Source organism: Pochonia chlamydosporia, chromosome 2 (assembly GCF_001653235.2).
Source record: "Pochonia chlamydosporia 170 chromosome 2, whole genome shotgun sequence".
Taxonomy (NCBI): domain Eukaryota; kingdom Fungi; phylum Ascomycota; class Sordariomycetes; order Hypocreales; family Clavicipitaceae; genus Pochonia; species Pochonia chlamydosporia.
Genome location: NC_035791.1, coordinates 1308847 through 1326795, shown reverse-complemented (window position 1 = coordinate 1326795; position 17949 = coordinate 1308847). Strand labels below are relative to the sequence as shown.

At 51.3% G+C, this 17949-nt stretch overlaps 7 protein-coding genes across 7 annotated transcripts; 6 read left to right on the top strand and 1 right to left on the bottom strand.

Annotated features, from left to right (window-relative positions):
• Window positions 1-2006: 2006 nt before the first annotated feature.
• VFPPC_13293 (hypothetical protein) lies at window positions 2007-3446 on the top strand (the record flags this gene model as incomplete). Its single annotated transcript, XM_018291070.1, has 2 exons — window positions 2007-2096; window positions 2247-3446. The coding sequence occupies 2 exons, from the start codon at window positions 2007-2009 to the stop codon at window positions 3444-3446; spliced, it is 1290 nt and encodes a 429-aa protein (XP_018146537.1).
• Window positions 3447-4412: 966 nt separating this feature from the next.
• VFPPC_02538 (aminopeptidase) lies at window positions 4413-6134 on the top strand (the record flags this gene model as incomplete). Its single annotated transcript, XM_018282171.1, has 5 exons — window positions 4413-4659; window positions 4716-4872; window positions 4922-5139; window positions 5193-5959; window positions 6009-6134. 5 exons carry the CDS (start codon window positions 4413-4415, stop codon window positions 6132-6134), a joined length of 1515 nt encoding a protein of 504 aa, XP_018146536.1.
• Window positions 6135-6851: 717 nt separating this feature from the next.
• Window positions 6852-8202, bottom strand: VFPPC_02537 (CFEM domain-containing protein; the record flags this gene model as incomplete). The annotated part of the gene is made up of 2 exons (XM_018282170.1): window positions 6852-7975; window positions 8040-8202. 2 exons carry the CDS (start codon window positions 8200-8202, stop codon window positions 6852-6854), a joined length of 1287 nt encoding a protein of 428 aa, XP_018146535.1.
• A 1960-nt stretch (window positions 8203-10162) lies between these two features.
• Window positions 10163-10483, top strand: VFPPC_02535 (AAA domain-containing protein; the record flags this gene model as incomplete). Its single annotated transcript, XM_018282169.1, has 1 exon — window positions 10163-10483. The coding sequence occupies one exon, from the start codon at window positions 10163-10165 to the stop codon at window positions 10481-10483; it is 321 nt and encodes a 106-aa protein (XP_018146534.1).
• Window positions 10484-11219: 736 nt separating this feature from the next.
• On the top strand, window positions 11220-12233 carry VFPPC_13292 (BTB/POZ-like protein; the record flags this gene model as incomplete). Its single annotated transcript, XM_018291069.1, has 3 exons — window positions 11220-11528; window positions 11591-12023; window positions 12118-12233. The coding sequence occupies 3 exons, from the start codon at window positions 11220-11222 to the stop codon at window positions 12231-12233; spliced, it is 858 nt and encodes a 285-aa protein (XP_018146533.1).
• Window positions 12234-14383: 2150 nt separating this feature from the next.
• VFPPC_15518 (hypothetical protein) lies at window positions 14384-14668 on the top strand (the record flags this gene model as incomplete). Its single annotated transcript, XM_022428968.1, has 1 exon — window positions 14384-14668. The coding sequence occupies one exon, from the start codon at window positions 14384-14386 to the stop codon at window positions 14666-14668; it is 285 nt and encodes a 94-aa protein (XP_022284552.1).
• Window positions 14669-16145: 1477 nt separating this feature from the next.
• VFPPC_13291 (hypothetical protein) lies at window positions 16146-17457 on the top strand (the record flags this gene model as incomplete). The annotated part of the gene is made up of 2 exons (XM_018291068.1): window positions 16146-16630; window positions 16824-17457. The coding sequence occupies 2 exons, from the start codon at window positions 16146-16148 to the stop codon at window positions 17455-17457; spliced, it is 1119 nt and encodes a 372-aa protein (XP_018146531.1).
• Window positions 17458-17949: the final 492 nt, after the last annotated feature.

Sequence of the window (17949 nt, the reverse complement as noted above, 5' to 3'; positions counted from 1 at the left end):
TGCTCCTCAAGTGAGCAAAATGCAGGAGCGACCCACACCTCCCACCAGCGATGGAGCCCAGAGAGTGAGTGCCGGAAAGAAAAATGGGAACATTCAAGCTTCAAGGTTTTGAATTTTTCAACAAGGCGCCGGCGCGGCACTTTGCTAATTCCCGTCTCGTGTCGTATCGTATCGCAAGCATCTCGTCGTCTCGTCGTCGGCATCGATAACAGTATCGTGCCACAAAACAATGCGAAGCCGCCATGTTGCATGCTCGTCCCACGTCCTTGCGTGACTTCTGGAACATTACCTTCCTCCGGACATTAAGGGCTACTCCCATGCCTCAAAGTGGTTATGACTGAGCGACAACTCATCAAAGGCTCATCGATCGACACCTCCCGCCGCCCTTGACCTGCACATTGGACGGCGTAATGTCTGCCAGACTCGTTAGCTTCTTGGCATGCGCTCCAGTGCGCCCCCGCCATGGGCTATTTGTGGCGGGTGATGATGCTCAGTAGGAAAGCCACGGGCAGGCATTCCAGCGGCCCTGGCAACAATGTTTTACACCGTGACTGACTGGGAGGCAGCGAGGCAAGCTACACGAGTAGGTATGAACGATTGAAACACCAAGTCGGCTGTCTGAACAAAGAAACCTTTCTGGGTCGTTTATAACGTTATCTGGAAATCGGGATGGAGTGATTGACAGCTGGGGCCCCAACTTACCCACGACGTTGGGACGGGAAGGCTGTGCAAAAGGAGGCTCTTTCTACGGGTTTAAGCACCAGATAAGCACCACTGACTTGAATGACCTGGTTTCAGATCAAGCTTCAAGATTGCCTGTGCGGTGGGAGGGAGCTAGGCCACCCTTCCAATGTCAAGGCATCCTCAACACAAGCAGTTCGTGCATGACGCGTGCCTCTTGGGCCTGCCTCGATGTTCAAGGCAGTCAGTCCTTTAACTCCGAAATTGTGGCCATGTCAGCGCTTTGGCGGCAGGAACAAAATCAAGGATACGTTGAAGGCAAGGAAGCGTCACCAGAGCTGTTCGCTATTCCCAGAGCTTGAATCCGCCCCTTGCAGTTGCACAAAATCAGGTCAACATCGGAGCCGTGCCATTCCACCAGACGAACGAGCGGCTTCTGGGTTTAGTCTCAGCTGGGCAGAGTGGAGCAATCACATTAGCTTTGGCAGGCATGGAGGGGGGTGCGAGGCGTGAGGCGTGAAGCATGCGCCGTGAGCCCCAGCCAAAAGCAGAAGCAGAAGGAGAAGCAGACTGGACCGGCCGAGGTGTGAGAGCCACAAAACGTCAATGGTTAGGTTGCTGGTGGTGATGATGACCGGGTTTGAGTGAGCGGGCAAAGGACGGACTTCCCAGACTAGTCCTCCGTCACTAGCTACGACATTGGCTTGATTCGCCCAGCGGCAACAAGCCCAAACCAAAGGCTGGGATTGTTGGAGTTCATGTCTCTTTTTTTTTTTGCCTTTTCCACCACGAAGGGATGTGTACGTAGCGATCTGCGGTTTTCGTTCCCCAGCGTGCACTCGCTTGTCTGTTTTCTGCGTCTGGTGTCTGGAGTCTGGCATCTGGTGGCATTCGGTACGGAGCAATTCCCTGACTCTTGTTTGGCTTTTCTTGCAAACGCAATCCCTTTTTGTTTTGGTCATTCCCAATCCTCCACTACTTCCAATATTACTTGACTTCACCTAGTCCCCTCTCTTTCGTCTCATCTTCTTTTCTTTCGTTCCTATAGTTGATGTTGTGAGAAGCTGTTTTCCACCTATCTTTCCGCCTCTGACCGCATACGCAAGCAAGCCAGGGTCTCGTTTTGGCAGGCGACTTTGACGTTGACGTTTACCCTGCCTCGAACCCCAAGCCAAACTCTTTCTGGTCACACCAGGCCTGACGTGTGCAGCCGCCACGGTTGAGACGGCATTTTATCCACGACCTGGACGTGGAACTCAACATTCTGGTCCTTACGACCTTAGAACATGATATAGAGAAATCACTTTTGGTCATTTTTGGTCATCATGGTCGGTTCTCAAGCTTTGGATGACACCCCCGAGGGAGGATGGAAGGCAGCGAATGGAATCCCCGTTCCCGACTTTGTCGAGCCTGTGGTATGTACTCAACAGCGATCAATTTTGCAATTGCTGGGTCATTTCGACTGTTTTTTGCAGCGCATTGCGTTTTTTGCAGAGCTTTGGCCCTACTCTGTCGATTGATATTCGGTGGCTGACTTGACGCTCGCTTGTTGCGCAATTGTTTAGCTCACTGTCACCGTCCTGCTACTTGCAATGTTCTTCACCCGCAGAAGGAATTATTCCCTCTTCAAATCGAGGGATCGATACCAACCGCTCCCCGATGAGGAGTCGCCTAGGAGCTCTGATGAGTATAGTGACATCTTGTATCGCCGACACAGCGAGCAGCATCCTCCCAAGTATCGCTCTTGTGGTAGCTGTGTGCGTTTCACCACACCAAACTCGAGTCGCTTTGCGACAAACTTCCACTCTCGCATTCTCCAAAAGTTTCCTTTCTTGATTGAGATGTTTTACTGGGGCGTTAGTTTCGGCGCATATAGATACACAAAGGTCCTTGCCCAGGCAACCTACGGCGGCCAAAAGGGCATGTGGGATTCGGCCCAACAACACGGCTTGTCGATTCTTAACTTTGAAGCTTTGTTGTGGGGAGGAGATCGACAGGCACCGGAGAAGTGGCTCGAGTGGCAGATTCAGCGTTGGTTCTTGCACGGCACTGAGACAGGCGATTACCGAGCTTGGATTTTGTCATTTTTGAATCGAGGATATGCGCTCGTGCATTTGCCGGGGACCGTTTCGTTTCTCGCTTATTATTACACCACGGCCCCTAGCCATGCTCGATTCTGCACCGTGCGGCGTACGATGACATTGACCAACTTCCTCGCCTTCATCATCTTCATCTTGGTCCCCACGATGCCACCGCGACTGTTGCCTAAAGAGTACGGGTTCGTCGATTCCGTCAGTTTGGAGGATGCCGAGTCTGTCTGGATGGGCGGCGACTTTGTCAATCTGCTTGCTGCGATGCCCAGCATGCACTTTGGCTATGCTTTCTGCATTGGCTGCACCTTTATTGCGGAGAGCGGCGTGGTAAGGGGCCTGTTTTCGTGGCTCGAGAAGCTGACGATTCGTCCCTCCAACCCAGAGGAGGACGAGGAGGACGAACCAGTGGAAGCCAGACGAAGCCCTCTGACAAGAGCTTGCATGTTTGCATTCGGAATCTGGTACCCGACGTGGATGCTCATGACCATTGTCAGCACAGCCAACCACTACTTTCTCGATGCCTTTGCCGCCGTGTTCGTTGTTTTGGCGGGCTACATGTGCAACCGCGTGTTGTGCGTCTTTTTGCCGATTGAAGACTACCTGTTGTGGATTCTGCGTCTTGAGAAGCCGATCCCAACGACTGGTTGGAAGAAGAATTTGTCGGTCGAGTAATCATGAGGCATCGGGATACCGTCAAGTTGGGCGGAAGGGCTCTTTGAGGCCTTTTTATCAGCCAGGCATGCGTCCTGGGGTTGAGGTTGAGGTCGGGGTTTCTTATTTCTTGGCATCTTGGAGCCGATTTGTCGCAGACGGCGAGCGACGCCACGTGCACCGCTGCCGATCGTCTCTTCGTCAAGAGCTCCAAGCCGGCGTTCGATGGGAAGGTGTCCAGAGGAATATATCACGGGTCGCGAGAGACCAGACAACTTGTCTTTTAAAGTGTTTGCACTGGCACAGCGCGGATTGTAGTTTTGGTTTTGCAAGGCATTCATAGTTGGGAATACCCCCGAGGCAGGACCACGGCCTTATGTAGTGGCCGCATGGGATTCTTCTTCGCTCCGTTTTCTTTTTTTTCCTAATTAGAGTTGGTCTGCCGAGCGCACGCGCCAGAGGCTGCTCATGTAGATATGCATACACAATATGTAAATACGAAATAGATTCAAACATGTTTGGTTAGGTGAATGCTCTTGTTTTAGGTTGACCGCTCTCCGCACTAATAATAGCATTATGTGTCTCAGAGCATTCAGCTGGTTGCGGACCAAACTCAAACGCAAGTTTGGCACAGAATGGCTCTTGCGCCGCGCTGAGGATGTTGGAAGGTGAAGAGTCGCCCACCTGGTCCTCCGTAAAACAAGGAGGAAACTCCATGCCAATGTCTATCAAGCATTGAGTTTGAAGCTTGAAGATGGTCCATGACTCCATGTCCTGAAGAGTTTCCCCAGGCGACGCACAAGCCTCAATTTGTGCCACGCGACTAATAAAAGTGGGGCCACAGATGGACCAAGTGACTCTCCGTCTTCGGCAGAAGGCGACATCAGAGCTGATGATAAGCTCATCCAGTTCCGCCTCTCTTCCTTCCTCTTTCACACTCAACCCTTTGCTCATTGACATCTTTTATCTGGGAGGGCGTCGTGAATCATGCCCCGACTCTCATCTCTCGTACTCGTGGCAGCTGCCGTCTCGGCGCTGCATCTCCCTCAAATTCCGCTATTGGAGCCTCAGATAAGCCTCGGTGAAGACGATCCTCGACCTTGGGTTACTACGGATGCGCTGCAGGGGAGTATTTCCACTGAAAAGCTGTGGAAGCGTGCGGAGAAGTTGTATGATCTTGCAAAGGAGTCTGTACACGAGTATGGACATCCGACTCGCGTAATTGGCAGTAAGGGTATGTGTTTCTAACTGCCTTTGCTTGTTCGGCCCAAGCATGACTGACTGGAGTAGGGCACCTTGCTACGCTGGAGTATATCAAGAGCGAGTTGGCTTCTCTGGATGGATACTATAATGTTACAGAACAAGAATTCGGCGCATTTTCCGGCAGCGTTTCGGAGTTTCGTCTTGTCATTGGCGATGTGGTGCCTAAGACAACGACTGCCTTTTCGTATGTATACAGTCTCAGAGGCGAGTTGAATTTATGCTAACAATGATAGACTCACGCCGCCTACCAAGGATAAGGAACCTGCGTTTGCCGACATCATTCTTGTTCATGGCACTGGGTGCAAGAAGTCTGACTACCCGGACAAGGTGGATGGCAGTATTGCTCTGATCAAGAGAGGGGATTGCCCCTTTGGAGAAAAGTCCAAACTGGCTGGAAAGTCCGGCGCCGTTGCCGCTGTCATCTACAACACTGATGATGAGGAATTGCATGGTTGGTCAACCCTTAAACACATTGCGGTTGGTAAGTGACTAACTCAGCTGTAGGCACCATGGGCACTCCCTCTCCTCATCACGTTGCGACTTTTGGACTCGGCGGCAAGGAAGGAGCCGACTATGCGGACCAGCTATCCCGCGGCAGACTGATTACTGGATCTGCATACATGGACGCCACAGTCCAAACCATCAAGACCAAGAACATTGTTGCACAGACAACTCACGGCGACGCAAATAACTGTGTTATGCTCGGCGGTCACAGCGATTCTGTCGAGGAAGGGCCGGGTGTGAACGACGATGGATCTGGATCGATCTCTGTTCTCGAAGTTGCAGTTCAACTCGCCAAATACCGTGTCGTAAACTGCGCCCGATTTGCGTGGTGGTCCGCCGAAGAAGAAGGACTCCTCGGCTCCGACCACTACGTCGCTTCCCTGTCCGAGGCGGAGAAGCTCAAGATCAGACTGTTTATGGACTACGACATGATGGCTAGCCCGAATTTCGCGTACCAGATCTACAATGCGACCGACGCGGAGAACCCAGCCGGTTCCGAGGCCCTGCGGGATCTGTACGTCGACTGGTATACGAAGAAGGGTCTAAACTACACCTTTATCCCGTTCGATGGACGAAGCGACTATGACGGGTTCATCAGAGGCGGTATCCCGGGTGGTGGTATCGCCACTGGTGCAGAGGGCGTCAAGACCAAAGACGAGGCTGAGGCTTTTGGGGGCATTGCCGGCGAATGGTACGATAAGAATTACCACCAGATTGGCGATGACCTGACCAACGTGAACATGACGGCTTGGGAGGTGAACACAAAGGTATGTCTGCCACGTAGGGTTTGTTTCATGCGGTTGCTAATGTTTATAGTTGATTGCGCACTCGGTTGCCACGTATGCCGCTTCGTTCAGGGGCTTCCCGAAGCGAACGAAGCAGGTTGCCGCTGAGGCTGTGAAGCCCACATGGAAGTATCATGGTGACAAGCTCTTCATGTAGATTGCATGGTGCATGGATGGCGTATCTTTGTTTATTTAGATGGATACCATTTAGATAGTTTGCATTGGGTCTTGGTGTAGTTTCTTCGATACCTCACGGCAAGGCGTGGCATTGTTTATGACCTGTTAATTTGGTAGTGAGATATACAGTCTTATATATTTGATTGAAACGTGAGTTAGTTTTGTTCGTTGCACTCGCATTTCCTGTTTATATTTCCTGTTGTTCGAAATGCAGACAGTTTGCATCCCAGGAGGTTGTAATGAAGAGCAAGCAAGCAGTTTGAAGGACATACCTTCTCACTTCGCTCAACGTATGGCCTGCTGAATGAGCTCACCTTAGATTTCCGACATCTTCTTTCCTCTCACTTATGAGCATTTCGTCCTTTTGGCTGTGAACATGGAACCAGGTCAAAGCTCAGTTAGCCAAATGGTCAACGCGGGTCAAGTTCAATGACAATGAGAGATTGGAAGCCGTGGGATACGCATTCACATTGCTGCACTCTGCAAACCGGCGAGATGAATTTTGTGCCAAGTCGTATATATTTGCGTCAACTTCCGTAGTGGAACCAACTCCCAACTCGGTACTGTCAACTCATCATGAAGTATAAGACTGTATTAACCTAAAGACATTACTGCCAAGAAAAACTAACAATTTTAGGCTAGTGCTCAATCTTGCCTAACGATAAATGTACAATCTGATATCCGACTGATTATCTATTTACAGCACAAAAGCCGCCAGTACAACCACTCCAGCAACACCCGCAAACGAAACCTCAAGTATTCCCGCACCACCAACAACAGGCGACGAACTAGTTGGCGGCGGACTACCACTCGATCCGCCGGTAGGTTGCTGACCACCAGACGTATTCCCACCGGAAGTACCATTCGTAGGCTGCTGTCCTCCAGACGTCGGAGCAGAGCCTCCACCCGAAGTTGTGCAAACCCCAGAACCAGGAGGTGCGGTTGCACAGGCGCAGACAGAGCTCGCACCACCAATAATACCCGGCAGCGAGGCGGGCGGACAGTTCTTTTGTACGCAGGGAAGCAACAGGGTTGAGAGCTTCTTCTGCGCGTCAGGCTGGCACTGACACTTGAAGTCCGTCACTTGACAGTTTACACCTGGTGCAGCGGACGTGAAGCACTGCTGGGCACATGAAGGAATGGCTGTTGAAGCAACGGCTCCGCAGTCTGGTTGTTTGACGGATGAGCATGCCGGTGCGGATGTGACGGGGCCGGAACTTGAGCCGGGACCGGACGATTCGGTCCCTGACGGTTTGGTTGTGGGTTGAGTTCCCCCGGAGCATGGCTTTGTAGGATTTGCAGAAACGCAGGAGCAGACTGCTGCTACGGACTGAAGAACCGCGGCGCCGGTCTGTAGTCCGCAGGCGGAACTGACGCAGTTGAATGCAGCTTGCTGGATGGCGGACGATGAGGCGCATTGGCATGATAGGTTTTGCTGGTCACATCCGACTTTTCCTGCTGCGGAACCGATACAACTCGACGCACAGGCGGGTACCTTGCTCTTGACGGCATCACAAGGGGACGAGGGAACACAGGTAGGACCAGTGGTCACGGTTGGACCGGTGGTGGTACCCGTGCCCGTGCCAGTGGGAGTTGTCGAGGGTGCTGGCCCAGATGTAGTAGAGCCGCCTGGCTTGGACGTACTTCCTGTTGGGGATGTAGATGGAGCATTTGTGGTGGTAGCAGGATGAGATGCTACGCAAGCACAGAGGGAACTTCCCGCATCGATAGCAGGGGGGAGGTCGGTTGGATTACAGGCTGCAAGCGCACAGCCAGCAGCAAGGGACTGGATGGCACTAGACGACTTTGGATTACACTGGCCTGTGGCTATCATCAGTATGTATGTTTGCGAATATACCTTCTTAGGAGTATGGGCATCACCAACAGCTCAAGTCAGCGGTGTTGGTACACCCGACTGAGGCAGCGGCCTTTGAAACGCACGAGAACGGGCATTTGGGGAATTTGCTGGTCAAAGAAAGGCAGGGATCATCCGTGGCAATAGCATAAGACGAGAGAGCTATGAAGCTCAAAACGAGGGAGTTCTTCATGATTATGTATAACGAGTGTACCAAACGAAGGAAACGACGGTGGTATGTGGTGATCTGGGATATTGGGCATCGGGACCTGACACCAATATATAATTTGGACTAGATCGTACTCCTGGTCGAGGGATTGAAGAGGGGAAACAAGCATTGCGGTGTAACTCGCCCTTCCGCTTCTACCCAGGCGCATGGTGATGAAGGTCGTGTAAGTGGTGTGGTTGCCGGTTGTCGGGATTGGCTTCAGTTTGGGCAACCAGCCAAATTGAGTTGATGCGGGGAATTCGCCGTGAGTGGCTACCAGTTTGAGATGCTTGTGATCGTTGAAGGATTAAACCAACGAAAATATAGAATGCTCAGGAACCTGTTGAGGTGACATACAACTGTAGCATGTGAACGACGCAAGTCATGTATCTAGCATCTACACTCGCATTAAGTTGAGACAAACCACCACATCTCATCGCCTTGTCCGAAGAAGCGCCAGCAACTCACGATGTCCTCGACTAAGCAGCTAGGTGGGTGTAGCAACTGAATCTCTTGCTGGAAGAGTTGTCCCCAAGCCCTGACGGCGAACCCGTCGTCTGTGCCTAAACAGGAACGCTTTCACTCTGATTAGCACTTACTTGGTTAGAGTATTGAGTGTGGGAAGACGATCACCGTCCCATTAACCAGTTTAGCCACGGCAGTGCGCTCAACCAATGACCAATGCAGCGCAACGGCCAATCACCACTGATACCCGCCCAGAAGGGAGTTTCATTTCTCGTATTTTCCGGCTGCAGAGTGGCGTTCAGACCTTGGTGGTGTTCGTCAAACTAGTTTGGGCTGATGGCGCTGCTCATCGCAGAAAATCTGGGGTAATGCATCCAGGATCTATTTTGGAAGAAGAGGAAACTATGACGTCTGCACCCTGAGAATGCCGCTGCGAATTACAAGAGAATGGGATCTCATGTAAGAAGATTCTTGTGAGCAGACAAGTCTCATAAACCACCAACAGGGGAAGAGGAGTAATAGGGTTGGTTGTGAGTCAGTGAATGCGGTGTGTTGCAACAGTCAAATGCAGAGACCGTCCCTTGAAGTAACCACACGCCGAATAGCAGGGTCGGACAACATGTCACTGATTTTGAATGTCACGCACACCGGCCAACCCTCGGTGTCTTCAGCGAAGCCTCGCGGACTAGCATTGCTCACCTCGTAAGGGTACCAACGAAGGATGAGCCTTGTGCTGCAATGGACACAGCACGGCTTGAGCTGCCGTGTGGAAATGAGCAGACCATTTCGTCCCAAGTTGGTAGGATCAACGGGCGAGTGGCGCCTTTCACACGTTATTGGCGATGGGACGCCACGGATGGACTGGAGCTGGCCGTGCCGTTGATGGCTTTCTGCTGCTGATCGACAATTGGGGACAGAATGCGGGGATTTTTATCACACTCATTGCGACGCTGGGACACTCAAGGTGTAATGCTGCTCGAGTTACATCTTGGGCGCAGAGGTTGCCGAGTGTGTTTTTGAGCGCGGTGAAGAAGTTGTTTGAGAAATGATGTAAGTCTCGGATTATTCGCATGGCTCATATGAGTTCTCTCTGCAAACCAGTTACCTTTACTATTATAGCAGTATGTCGGGCCTCATAAAGGGAGATTGCTGCACATAGATGACAATGTCTTACCTCTTTTATGACTTGTGACACTACAGTGTTTAAGAAACAGTATTCATGAAATACCGCAGGTCACAATTGTTCTGATGCTTAGAGACACTATACACGGTACTCAGTTCTCAGAATGGATATGTTGCACAAATAAAAAACTATGCCGTTTCCCAGCAATCGCCCAGTTCAGACTTTAGTTGGGAACCTGCAACGTGAGTGAGTCATCGTAAGCATCTCCGTTATGCCAAAATCCAAGACATTCAACGACCACCGCTTCAACAACCACGACTTCCCAAGTAAATCATTTGTATCACCCAACCGCCACATATGGCAGCCTACGTGTGGATCAACGGTTTCCCAGCCGTCGGAAAGCTCACCGTCGCCAGGGCCCTCCAAGCAATGCTACCCAACAGCGACTTGATTGACAACCATTCGCTCATCGACGTCGTCCAACTTCCGCGAGACCACCCCGAATACAACCGCCAGCGAGAACAGGTCCGCGACGAGGCGTTCAATCGGTTCGTCTACCCTGAGACAGACGAGCAGAGCGCATGCGGGAACAAACAAGAACAGATGAGGCGCATTGTCATATTCACAGGCATGACCAATTTGACACCCCTCAAGGTCGCAGTTATCTCTTGTATCTAATTCCTCGTTGTAGACTTCTTCACGAACGGAAAGATAGGAACAAAGTGGTCTACTGCGCATAAAGTTGCGGCTGACAGGGCAGGCCGCCCGTTTATACCCATAAATCTGTGCTGCGAGCGGCAAGAGAACCTCGCTCGGTTGGTAAGCCCAGAGAGGATGAAACTTGAGAGGAAGAAATTGGTTGATCCGGAAGTGGTGGCTGGTTTTTTGGACAAGCTTGTGCCGTTCTCATTTCCTGGGTTGAGTGTGGAGATTGATACGACGGGATTGCAACCTGAGGAGACGGCAAAGAAGATTTTAGCTATAATACAAGAGCATGGTTGCTGGCATCAATGAATATGATCTGGTTGTCTATTGGGATACATTTGACTCTTGGTGAAGTTAGACTTCCGACATCTCATGTAGCACAAACACACGTCAACGAAACATTACTTAACTCCGTAGCATCATAAAGTCAAATTACATGTTAAACTACCTTTGACGGCCTTAATAAATGTGACACTACTACAAAGTCCAGCATTTCCAAAGTTGGTCAAGGTCACTGTCAACGACCCAAAAAGTCTAGGGCAGCCGCTTGATCAACTCTCAAAACGGCGAGTAACAACGACCCACTTTTATCCTGTGCCTTGCAGCAAGCTCAACGATCTCCAAGCAACACCTCCCAGCTCCGTCACAAACAAAGAATTGATCGCGACCGACATCTGCCTCGTCACCCATTCACATCACAACCAGCCCAATGCCTCCGTCAATGGATCAAACCGAGGCGGAGGCGGCGCCCGAGGACGTCACATCCACCCACCAGGGCGGCGATGTCGAAATGACGGAAGAGAACGAAGTCACCAGAGGTCCAGAAGTTGAAGAAACTGCCGCCAACGATAATGAACCGCCCGCCAGAACCTCCTTCATGTCCTATCTGTCGTCGCCAGTCGTCACACTAGTCATTGGCCACGACGAAAACCAGAGTTTGCTCACCGCGCATCAAGCACTGCTCTGTAAGAGCCCGTACTTCGCAGAGCTGTGCCAATCCTTCGTTGACGACGGCAGCGTACGCAACCCAATTGCAGTCCACATGAACATGTTTTCCGAGAGAATGCTGACCCCATCCAGCCGCGACAACTAGAACTTGACGAGGACACATTTGCTGTCGGTTCATTCCTCGAATTCCTCTACACAGGCGAATATTTCCCCAAGAAGATCCCCGGACAGCGAGTTCTCGAAGTGGATCCCGACATGCCCAAGGTAGATGACACAGGTGTACATCTCCTCAAGCATGCGCGCGTGTATACATTGGCCGAGAAATTTGGCGTACCGGAGCTGAAGAAGCTGTCGTCGAGTAAGATCCACTGCATCGATTCGACGGCCAAGGGCGAGATCGAATACGCACGATACGTCTATGCGCATACTACCAACGACGATTCCAAGGTTCGCGCACCGATTGCGAGCTTTTGGGCGACGAGATCGCACACTTTGCGGGCCGAGGCGGAGGACGAGTTCAAGGCTTTGTGCTTGGAGTATCCTCAATTTGGTTACGACGTTTTGAGTATGTTATTTTGCCATTGTCTTTTTCCTCTCCGATTTTGTGTTTCTGTGGTTCACGTCAAAGTTGATCACTTTGCTGACCGGAATTTTTACAGCCCGCGTCCTGGACGACAAGCTCAAGCGCGAACGGACGGACAAGATGCACCCTTCTACAACGAGTGGCCGCAAGCGTGCAAGACACAGCAGCAGTGCGGCGGGATCTGTCGCTTAATTTCGATAATGAGTGTATTTAGCTATAGGAATATTGGGCCATGGTTGCGAAATGCGGGAATAGTGCGATTGGGACAGGCGCGGCGGTCGTGTCTGACGTTGACCGTTGGCTGAATTGGGATCGGGTTTAATGTTTGCCTTGTATTATAATTGGACATCATGGATTACTTAATGTAGGATGGACTGACGTAGTAGATATCTAGAAGTTGGTCTGTTATCTCTTTGCGTGCAATATTGCTTCTGAGTTCCTGAATGTGATAGTTGTTATGGACTAGCCAAGCTTAAGGCTGGTATTAGCCCAAGAGGACGGGAACAAGACGCGGCATTGTAGTAGGACGTATGGATGCCTAGCTTCGTACTACGCCCTGGCTGTCTGCATCGTCAGCACGGGGCATCTGCTACGTATATGTAGTTTGTTTTAAGCCGTTGGCAGCAGTATGGGATCTGCATTCATCTCCAGGTACCAAAATGTCATGGGATATGGAATGCATCCGTCGCCGACGTAGGATCAGCCAGCTCCATCCTGCAATTGGGAAGAGCCCGTGGACAATAGGATAATACCACAGATGGTGTCGCGTATCCCCGCCATCCTCAAAGTAGGGATTCGGCTGGTAACATAATGACGCAATGTTGAAACTGCCAGAAAGGAAACGAACAGTGTAGCCGTCCATTCGCTGCTGAGACGTTTGCTGTTCTCAATTTGACTTGAAAGGGTAACCAAGAACCTGCAAGACCTGTGGGAAGACGAGGGTTGCATATCCAGGAAAGGATACCCTATCCAGATTTTCCAGAGTTTACATCTACAATAAATATTGTATGGCTTCGCGGCAGCACGGTCCTTTGAGAGAGCTTGTCGAGGTACAACTGGTGTTCATGGCATGGCAATGGGCCATTAATCCTAAAACTGTCATCAACATATCGCCCTCGTATCATTTGGGGCAGCTGACTCCAGAGAAAAACATGTTGCTCCCAAATAACCATTGAAGAGAGACAAATGAACGCATCGACGACATTAGTGGCTGACTTACCCCGGTGGATTGACATGCCACAGACAGCCGAGGCAAATGCGCGCATTGTCATGGCGTTCAAGTCGACCACGCCGAACATCAGACATATTTTCAATCCGGCAAGGTGGTGTTGTCTGAGCTTGGAAGATAAAAGACATGATGTCGGAGCCTGGCATCCGCCGCTTCCTCATGGCTTGCCGAGAGTCCGAGAAGTGTGGAGATCAAGAGGAGCAGGAAGGTGCGACCCCCAAAGGAGGTTGCCAGTGCCTTGCATACGAGCAGCTTGATCGTCTCGTCTCGGAAAAAAAATTCACGTCTTGGTTCTTTCACTTGAATCCTGTATTTGACTTATCAGTTTGTCTTCTCTTTTGGAAAGTGTAAACATTTTCCAAGTTGTTTCCCAAGTTGCAAACATGGGTGAAGAATGGCCCACTGCTCAACATTCAACAGGGACCCTGCCATCGGAGCTTTGCGAACGGGTCGAACAGTTCGCCAAGCACGCGATCTGAGAAATCTCTTGGCCAGGCTAGCCTTGCCGCCTGGGTCGCTTCCCACCACGCCACCGGAATTCGGCATGGAGACGTCAGAAATGGGGAGAGACAATGACAATCATTTGCTCATCGTGATGCGCCATGAGACACACCAAACTCGCGATACGGCATCAGTCCGCAATCTTCGGCAGCGTCTGTCCAACCGGCACATGGAAGTTTTGCAAGTTTTGCATCTCCGAAGGTGGCAGCATTTGATCGATGGTTTCAAAGGCAAAATGAGTCACGGCCCGATACATGACGGCATGGCACCGTGGGGCAGAAAGGGATGAGCCGTCATGCTGCTTCTTTCACGTACCGCAGACTCTCGAATTTGTGTCGTTAAAATGGCACGAAGAAATATAAATCAAAGCGACGGATAGTTTTAAAGACTTGGCGATACGTGGAGATCCCACTTGAGCGCAGACACTGGGTCTCCCTTATTCAGACAAAGCGAAACTTCAATCAGAAACTGCAACCGTGGGGGCTCTCGTGACCAGGGTGGTCTCGGATGTCGAGGCAGCAAGCGAACTTCCCCTCATGCTCGGACCGTCGCCGTAGTATGATGAATCAACCTTTACGGAGTACGTACAGCTTTGAATCGAACCTCTTGCTGGATGAAAACGGGACGCACTGACGGCAACATAACAATTCTAAACTTGGCGGAGGTCTGCTGGGTTTGGTGGTTTGGCGATGGGAACAGCCGCCCATCTATTTCGAATTGTGGCGTCGGTAGCGTCAGTGCCACTTTTGTTGGGCATGGATGGAATGAAAAAAAGGCTGACAGTTTCAAGACGTTTGGCACGATACCAGGAGAAGCAAACTTGTCAATACTGGCACTTGGTGTGCTGCTCGCGATGTTTTGCAATCTCAACATCCCGTGTTCTCCTGGAGTCAAGTGATGAAAATTCCTTCAACTTGAGCAGGGCTCTGTGGTAGTTGCCAATGGACGCAGCTGTCCGGCAATGGCATGCCGACAGGCGGAGTCAGAGTGGCAGATGAGTGTCTGGTCGGGAACAACAAGGGGGAATTAATCGACAGCACCGAGCTGGTTTCCACATGTCTGTTGCCTTACGCACCGACTTACGTAGGGATTGACAGGGCTGTGATAGAATAGACGCGCGTGACCGCGTACACTGGGTATTTGATGTCAGATCGTTAGAAAACTGGTGCCTGGGTGTTTGTTGGTACGCATAAGAACTGGTAAATGTTGCGACATTTGTGGCTAAATCGATAGACTGAGCCGACTGACGGCCCCCTCGTGAAGGAGCCCAACACCAGACTCAAGCATGAACATTGAACGGAGCTAAGGGTCCAGGGAGCTGCACCAGTGCACCGGACCTTGACTTCCCAATGCCAGTCAAATTTGATGTCAAGTTGTTCGATGCCGAGATGTCCAGTCCAGATGTCAAGTCGCTCCGGACATGGACCACACTCGAGTCGCTCAGGGCTGGGACTGCTACTGACAGAGCTCGACCATTGCTGGGCTAGGTCAAGTTGGCTAGCTTGGCTGGCTGGGCTGGGCTAAAGATGGGCCTGGCCGAGTTACCCGATTGCACTTTACGGAGAAATGGTGCCGAGAGCACCAGCAAAACAGCCAAAGTGTGGGGCATGGCTTGCCGTCTTAGCCGTCCGGCCAGTGCCTGCCTTTCCTCCATGTTTTGACATTCCCGGCTCAAATTGAAAGACCAGAGCCCGTTTGTCTTCAAACGTAGAAAATGCACTTGTTCGTCCGCTGGTGCTCTGCTGGTTCGGTTCCTGTAGCTTGCACGAGGACAGTCCAGACGAGCACAAGCACGAACACGAGCACGAGACCGAGTGCCATTGCTGCTGCTGCCGCCGCCGCTGCTGCATCAACACCAGTTGACCATCTGCTGCGCCAGCTGGCTACACCTGACAACGCTGCGCTCACCTGTTGCACCTTTCCCGCACCTGTGCCCCGGATACGTATCATGAAGTGGATGAGACATTGAGGGACGACGAGACAACCGCCATATCGCCACCGGGAGACACATCCAAAGGGAGTCAACCCAGAAGAAAAAGCCCGTCGACCCGCATCTAACATTCGTCGCCGATACGAAACCCTCGACATACACACACCACCACAGTGCCAGCCGCTGGTCACGACAGAATCAACTCTCTCTTGGCTAAACCGGCGCAGAAGCCTCGTAAGACGCAACACCATACTGTTCGTGCACCAGAGCCGCCCTTGCTGCTCATTATTGCATGGGGTGATACCGCCGGCAGTTGCGAATCGGTCGGTGACAAAACAAGGTACAAAACGGGACGGGGAGGTGGTGGCTAGATGAGAACATCGGGGCGACACCAACGACTGACGACTACCACCACCATCGCATTCGACTGGTTTCTATTTCCATCATGGCGTCGCCGTCCTCACCGACCCTCGGCGAGAAACTGTCGGTGACCACGGCCATTATTGGCCTTCTCGCTGTAGGTGGTAAGACCATCGATGCCTTGTGGGATCTCAATACACCAGCAACCAAGGCCAACTCCATCTTCGCCACAGCGCTGCAGGAAATCAAGCAGTGTCGGTCCACAGTTCACATCTTGTATAAGACGTTTTCGCTCGTTGAATCGGCACAGTTACCGTTCCCTGAACGGGGAACATGGATCGAAGCCGATTATCTCATTGCGACACTGACCGATACCGTTCTTGCCGTGTCCGACATGCAAGCCATCTGCGCAACCTTGAGCCTCGAAAGGGAAGGACTGGCAACTCCACCACCTGAGGATACCACTTTAGGCCGTGGCTATCCTTCTTATGAACAAAGCATCAAATCATTATGCTCGCGCATTCGATGGCACAGCCTCTCTATGACGATGATGATGACCATCTTGAAGTGGTAAGTACTTTGTTCTTTTATGTTTCTGTATTCTCCATCTCTTTTTTGTTTCATCACGGCAATTCTTGGCAAACCTTAGCCCTGCAATTTAGTGCAGATGCCAAGGAAGCCACCTCGGGTGCACAGCGGGAAACGTGAAAAATTGGAGACTTTCAGACCATCTTGCTCACCAGTTGTGTTTTCACTCTTCTAGTCCAGGCGAATCCGATGCCCAGAATAGCAGGGTGGGTCTGGAGCGACGAATGACGAGATTACTGGCAGCAAACACCAACTTATCTGGAAGGATGCGTCAACTCGAAGACGTGTTTGACGGTCAAGCCATGGACCGGGAATCACTTCCACATTATAGCCCATCAGCTCGCCAACAGGCATTTTGGGTACCACAACGAGCTGCGTCATCGGCCTCCTCAATAGTAGCCACTGGCACCGGCGGCGACCGAGCCTCCGACAACCAGGACACTTTACGAGCGTTGTCACCCTTCTCTGGCTATACACTTGCGGATGTGCCCGTACTTTCCGTCATTCCGTTACCCGTAACAACCGGCGAGTTGGTGGATGGCAACGAATTTTACACATTTGCCTACGCCCGACGTGTGAGTCGTGACCTGGGTGAATTAATGCAATGCCAAGCTGGGCAAGGCACCAGCCAAAGTTTGGGGGTGATATTAGGGCGAACCAATACCGGCATGGAAAATGGTGCGAGCACGAGCAGCACAGGGAGTAGTAACGAGAGCGGCCCTGTCGCAGTTGAGCCGCAAACTGACACTCAGCGCAAGAAATGGCGGTTTCGCACCTTCGGAGTAAGGCGCCGGTGGCGCTTCCCATGAATTTGGAAGATGTTTGATCTTGGCCACAAAACTTCACCGGCTTAGAGAAGTGACGTACACAGACAGACCCCTTTACGAACTCGAGCATAGCGACGTTTTTCTGTTTTAAATGAACTTTTGGCGACATTGGAGTCCTGCTGCAACAAGTATTGGACATCTTACTTTTGTTGGACCTCAGTTTTGTTCTTTTTATGGTTATCCAAGTTTTTTGAGTTTTCGGACATGGTCTAGCTCAGATGATAGCATATTGTTCCTGGAAACTGGAGCCGGGAGGCTTCTGAATTGGGTATGGCGTACAGGTGGCATTGGCGGCATTGGCAATGAATGTAGTCACAGGAAAACGGTAGAGAATGAAAATACATACATTGATACAAGATAACGAGTGGCTCGTGATTAAAACGCCCAACTGCTATGTAAGACGGATGTGTTTGCTATTACCATGGTCATCTGCAGACGAATATAGGTGGGTGCAGGGTTGGGAACCAATGACTT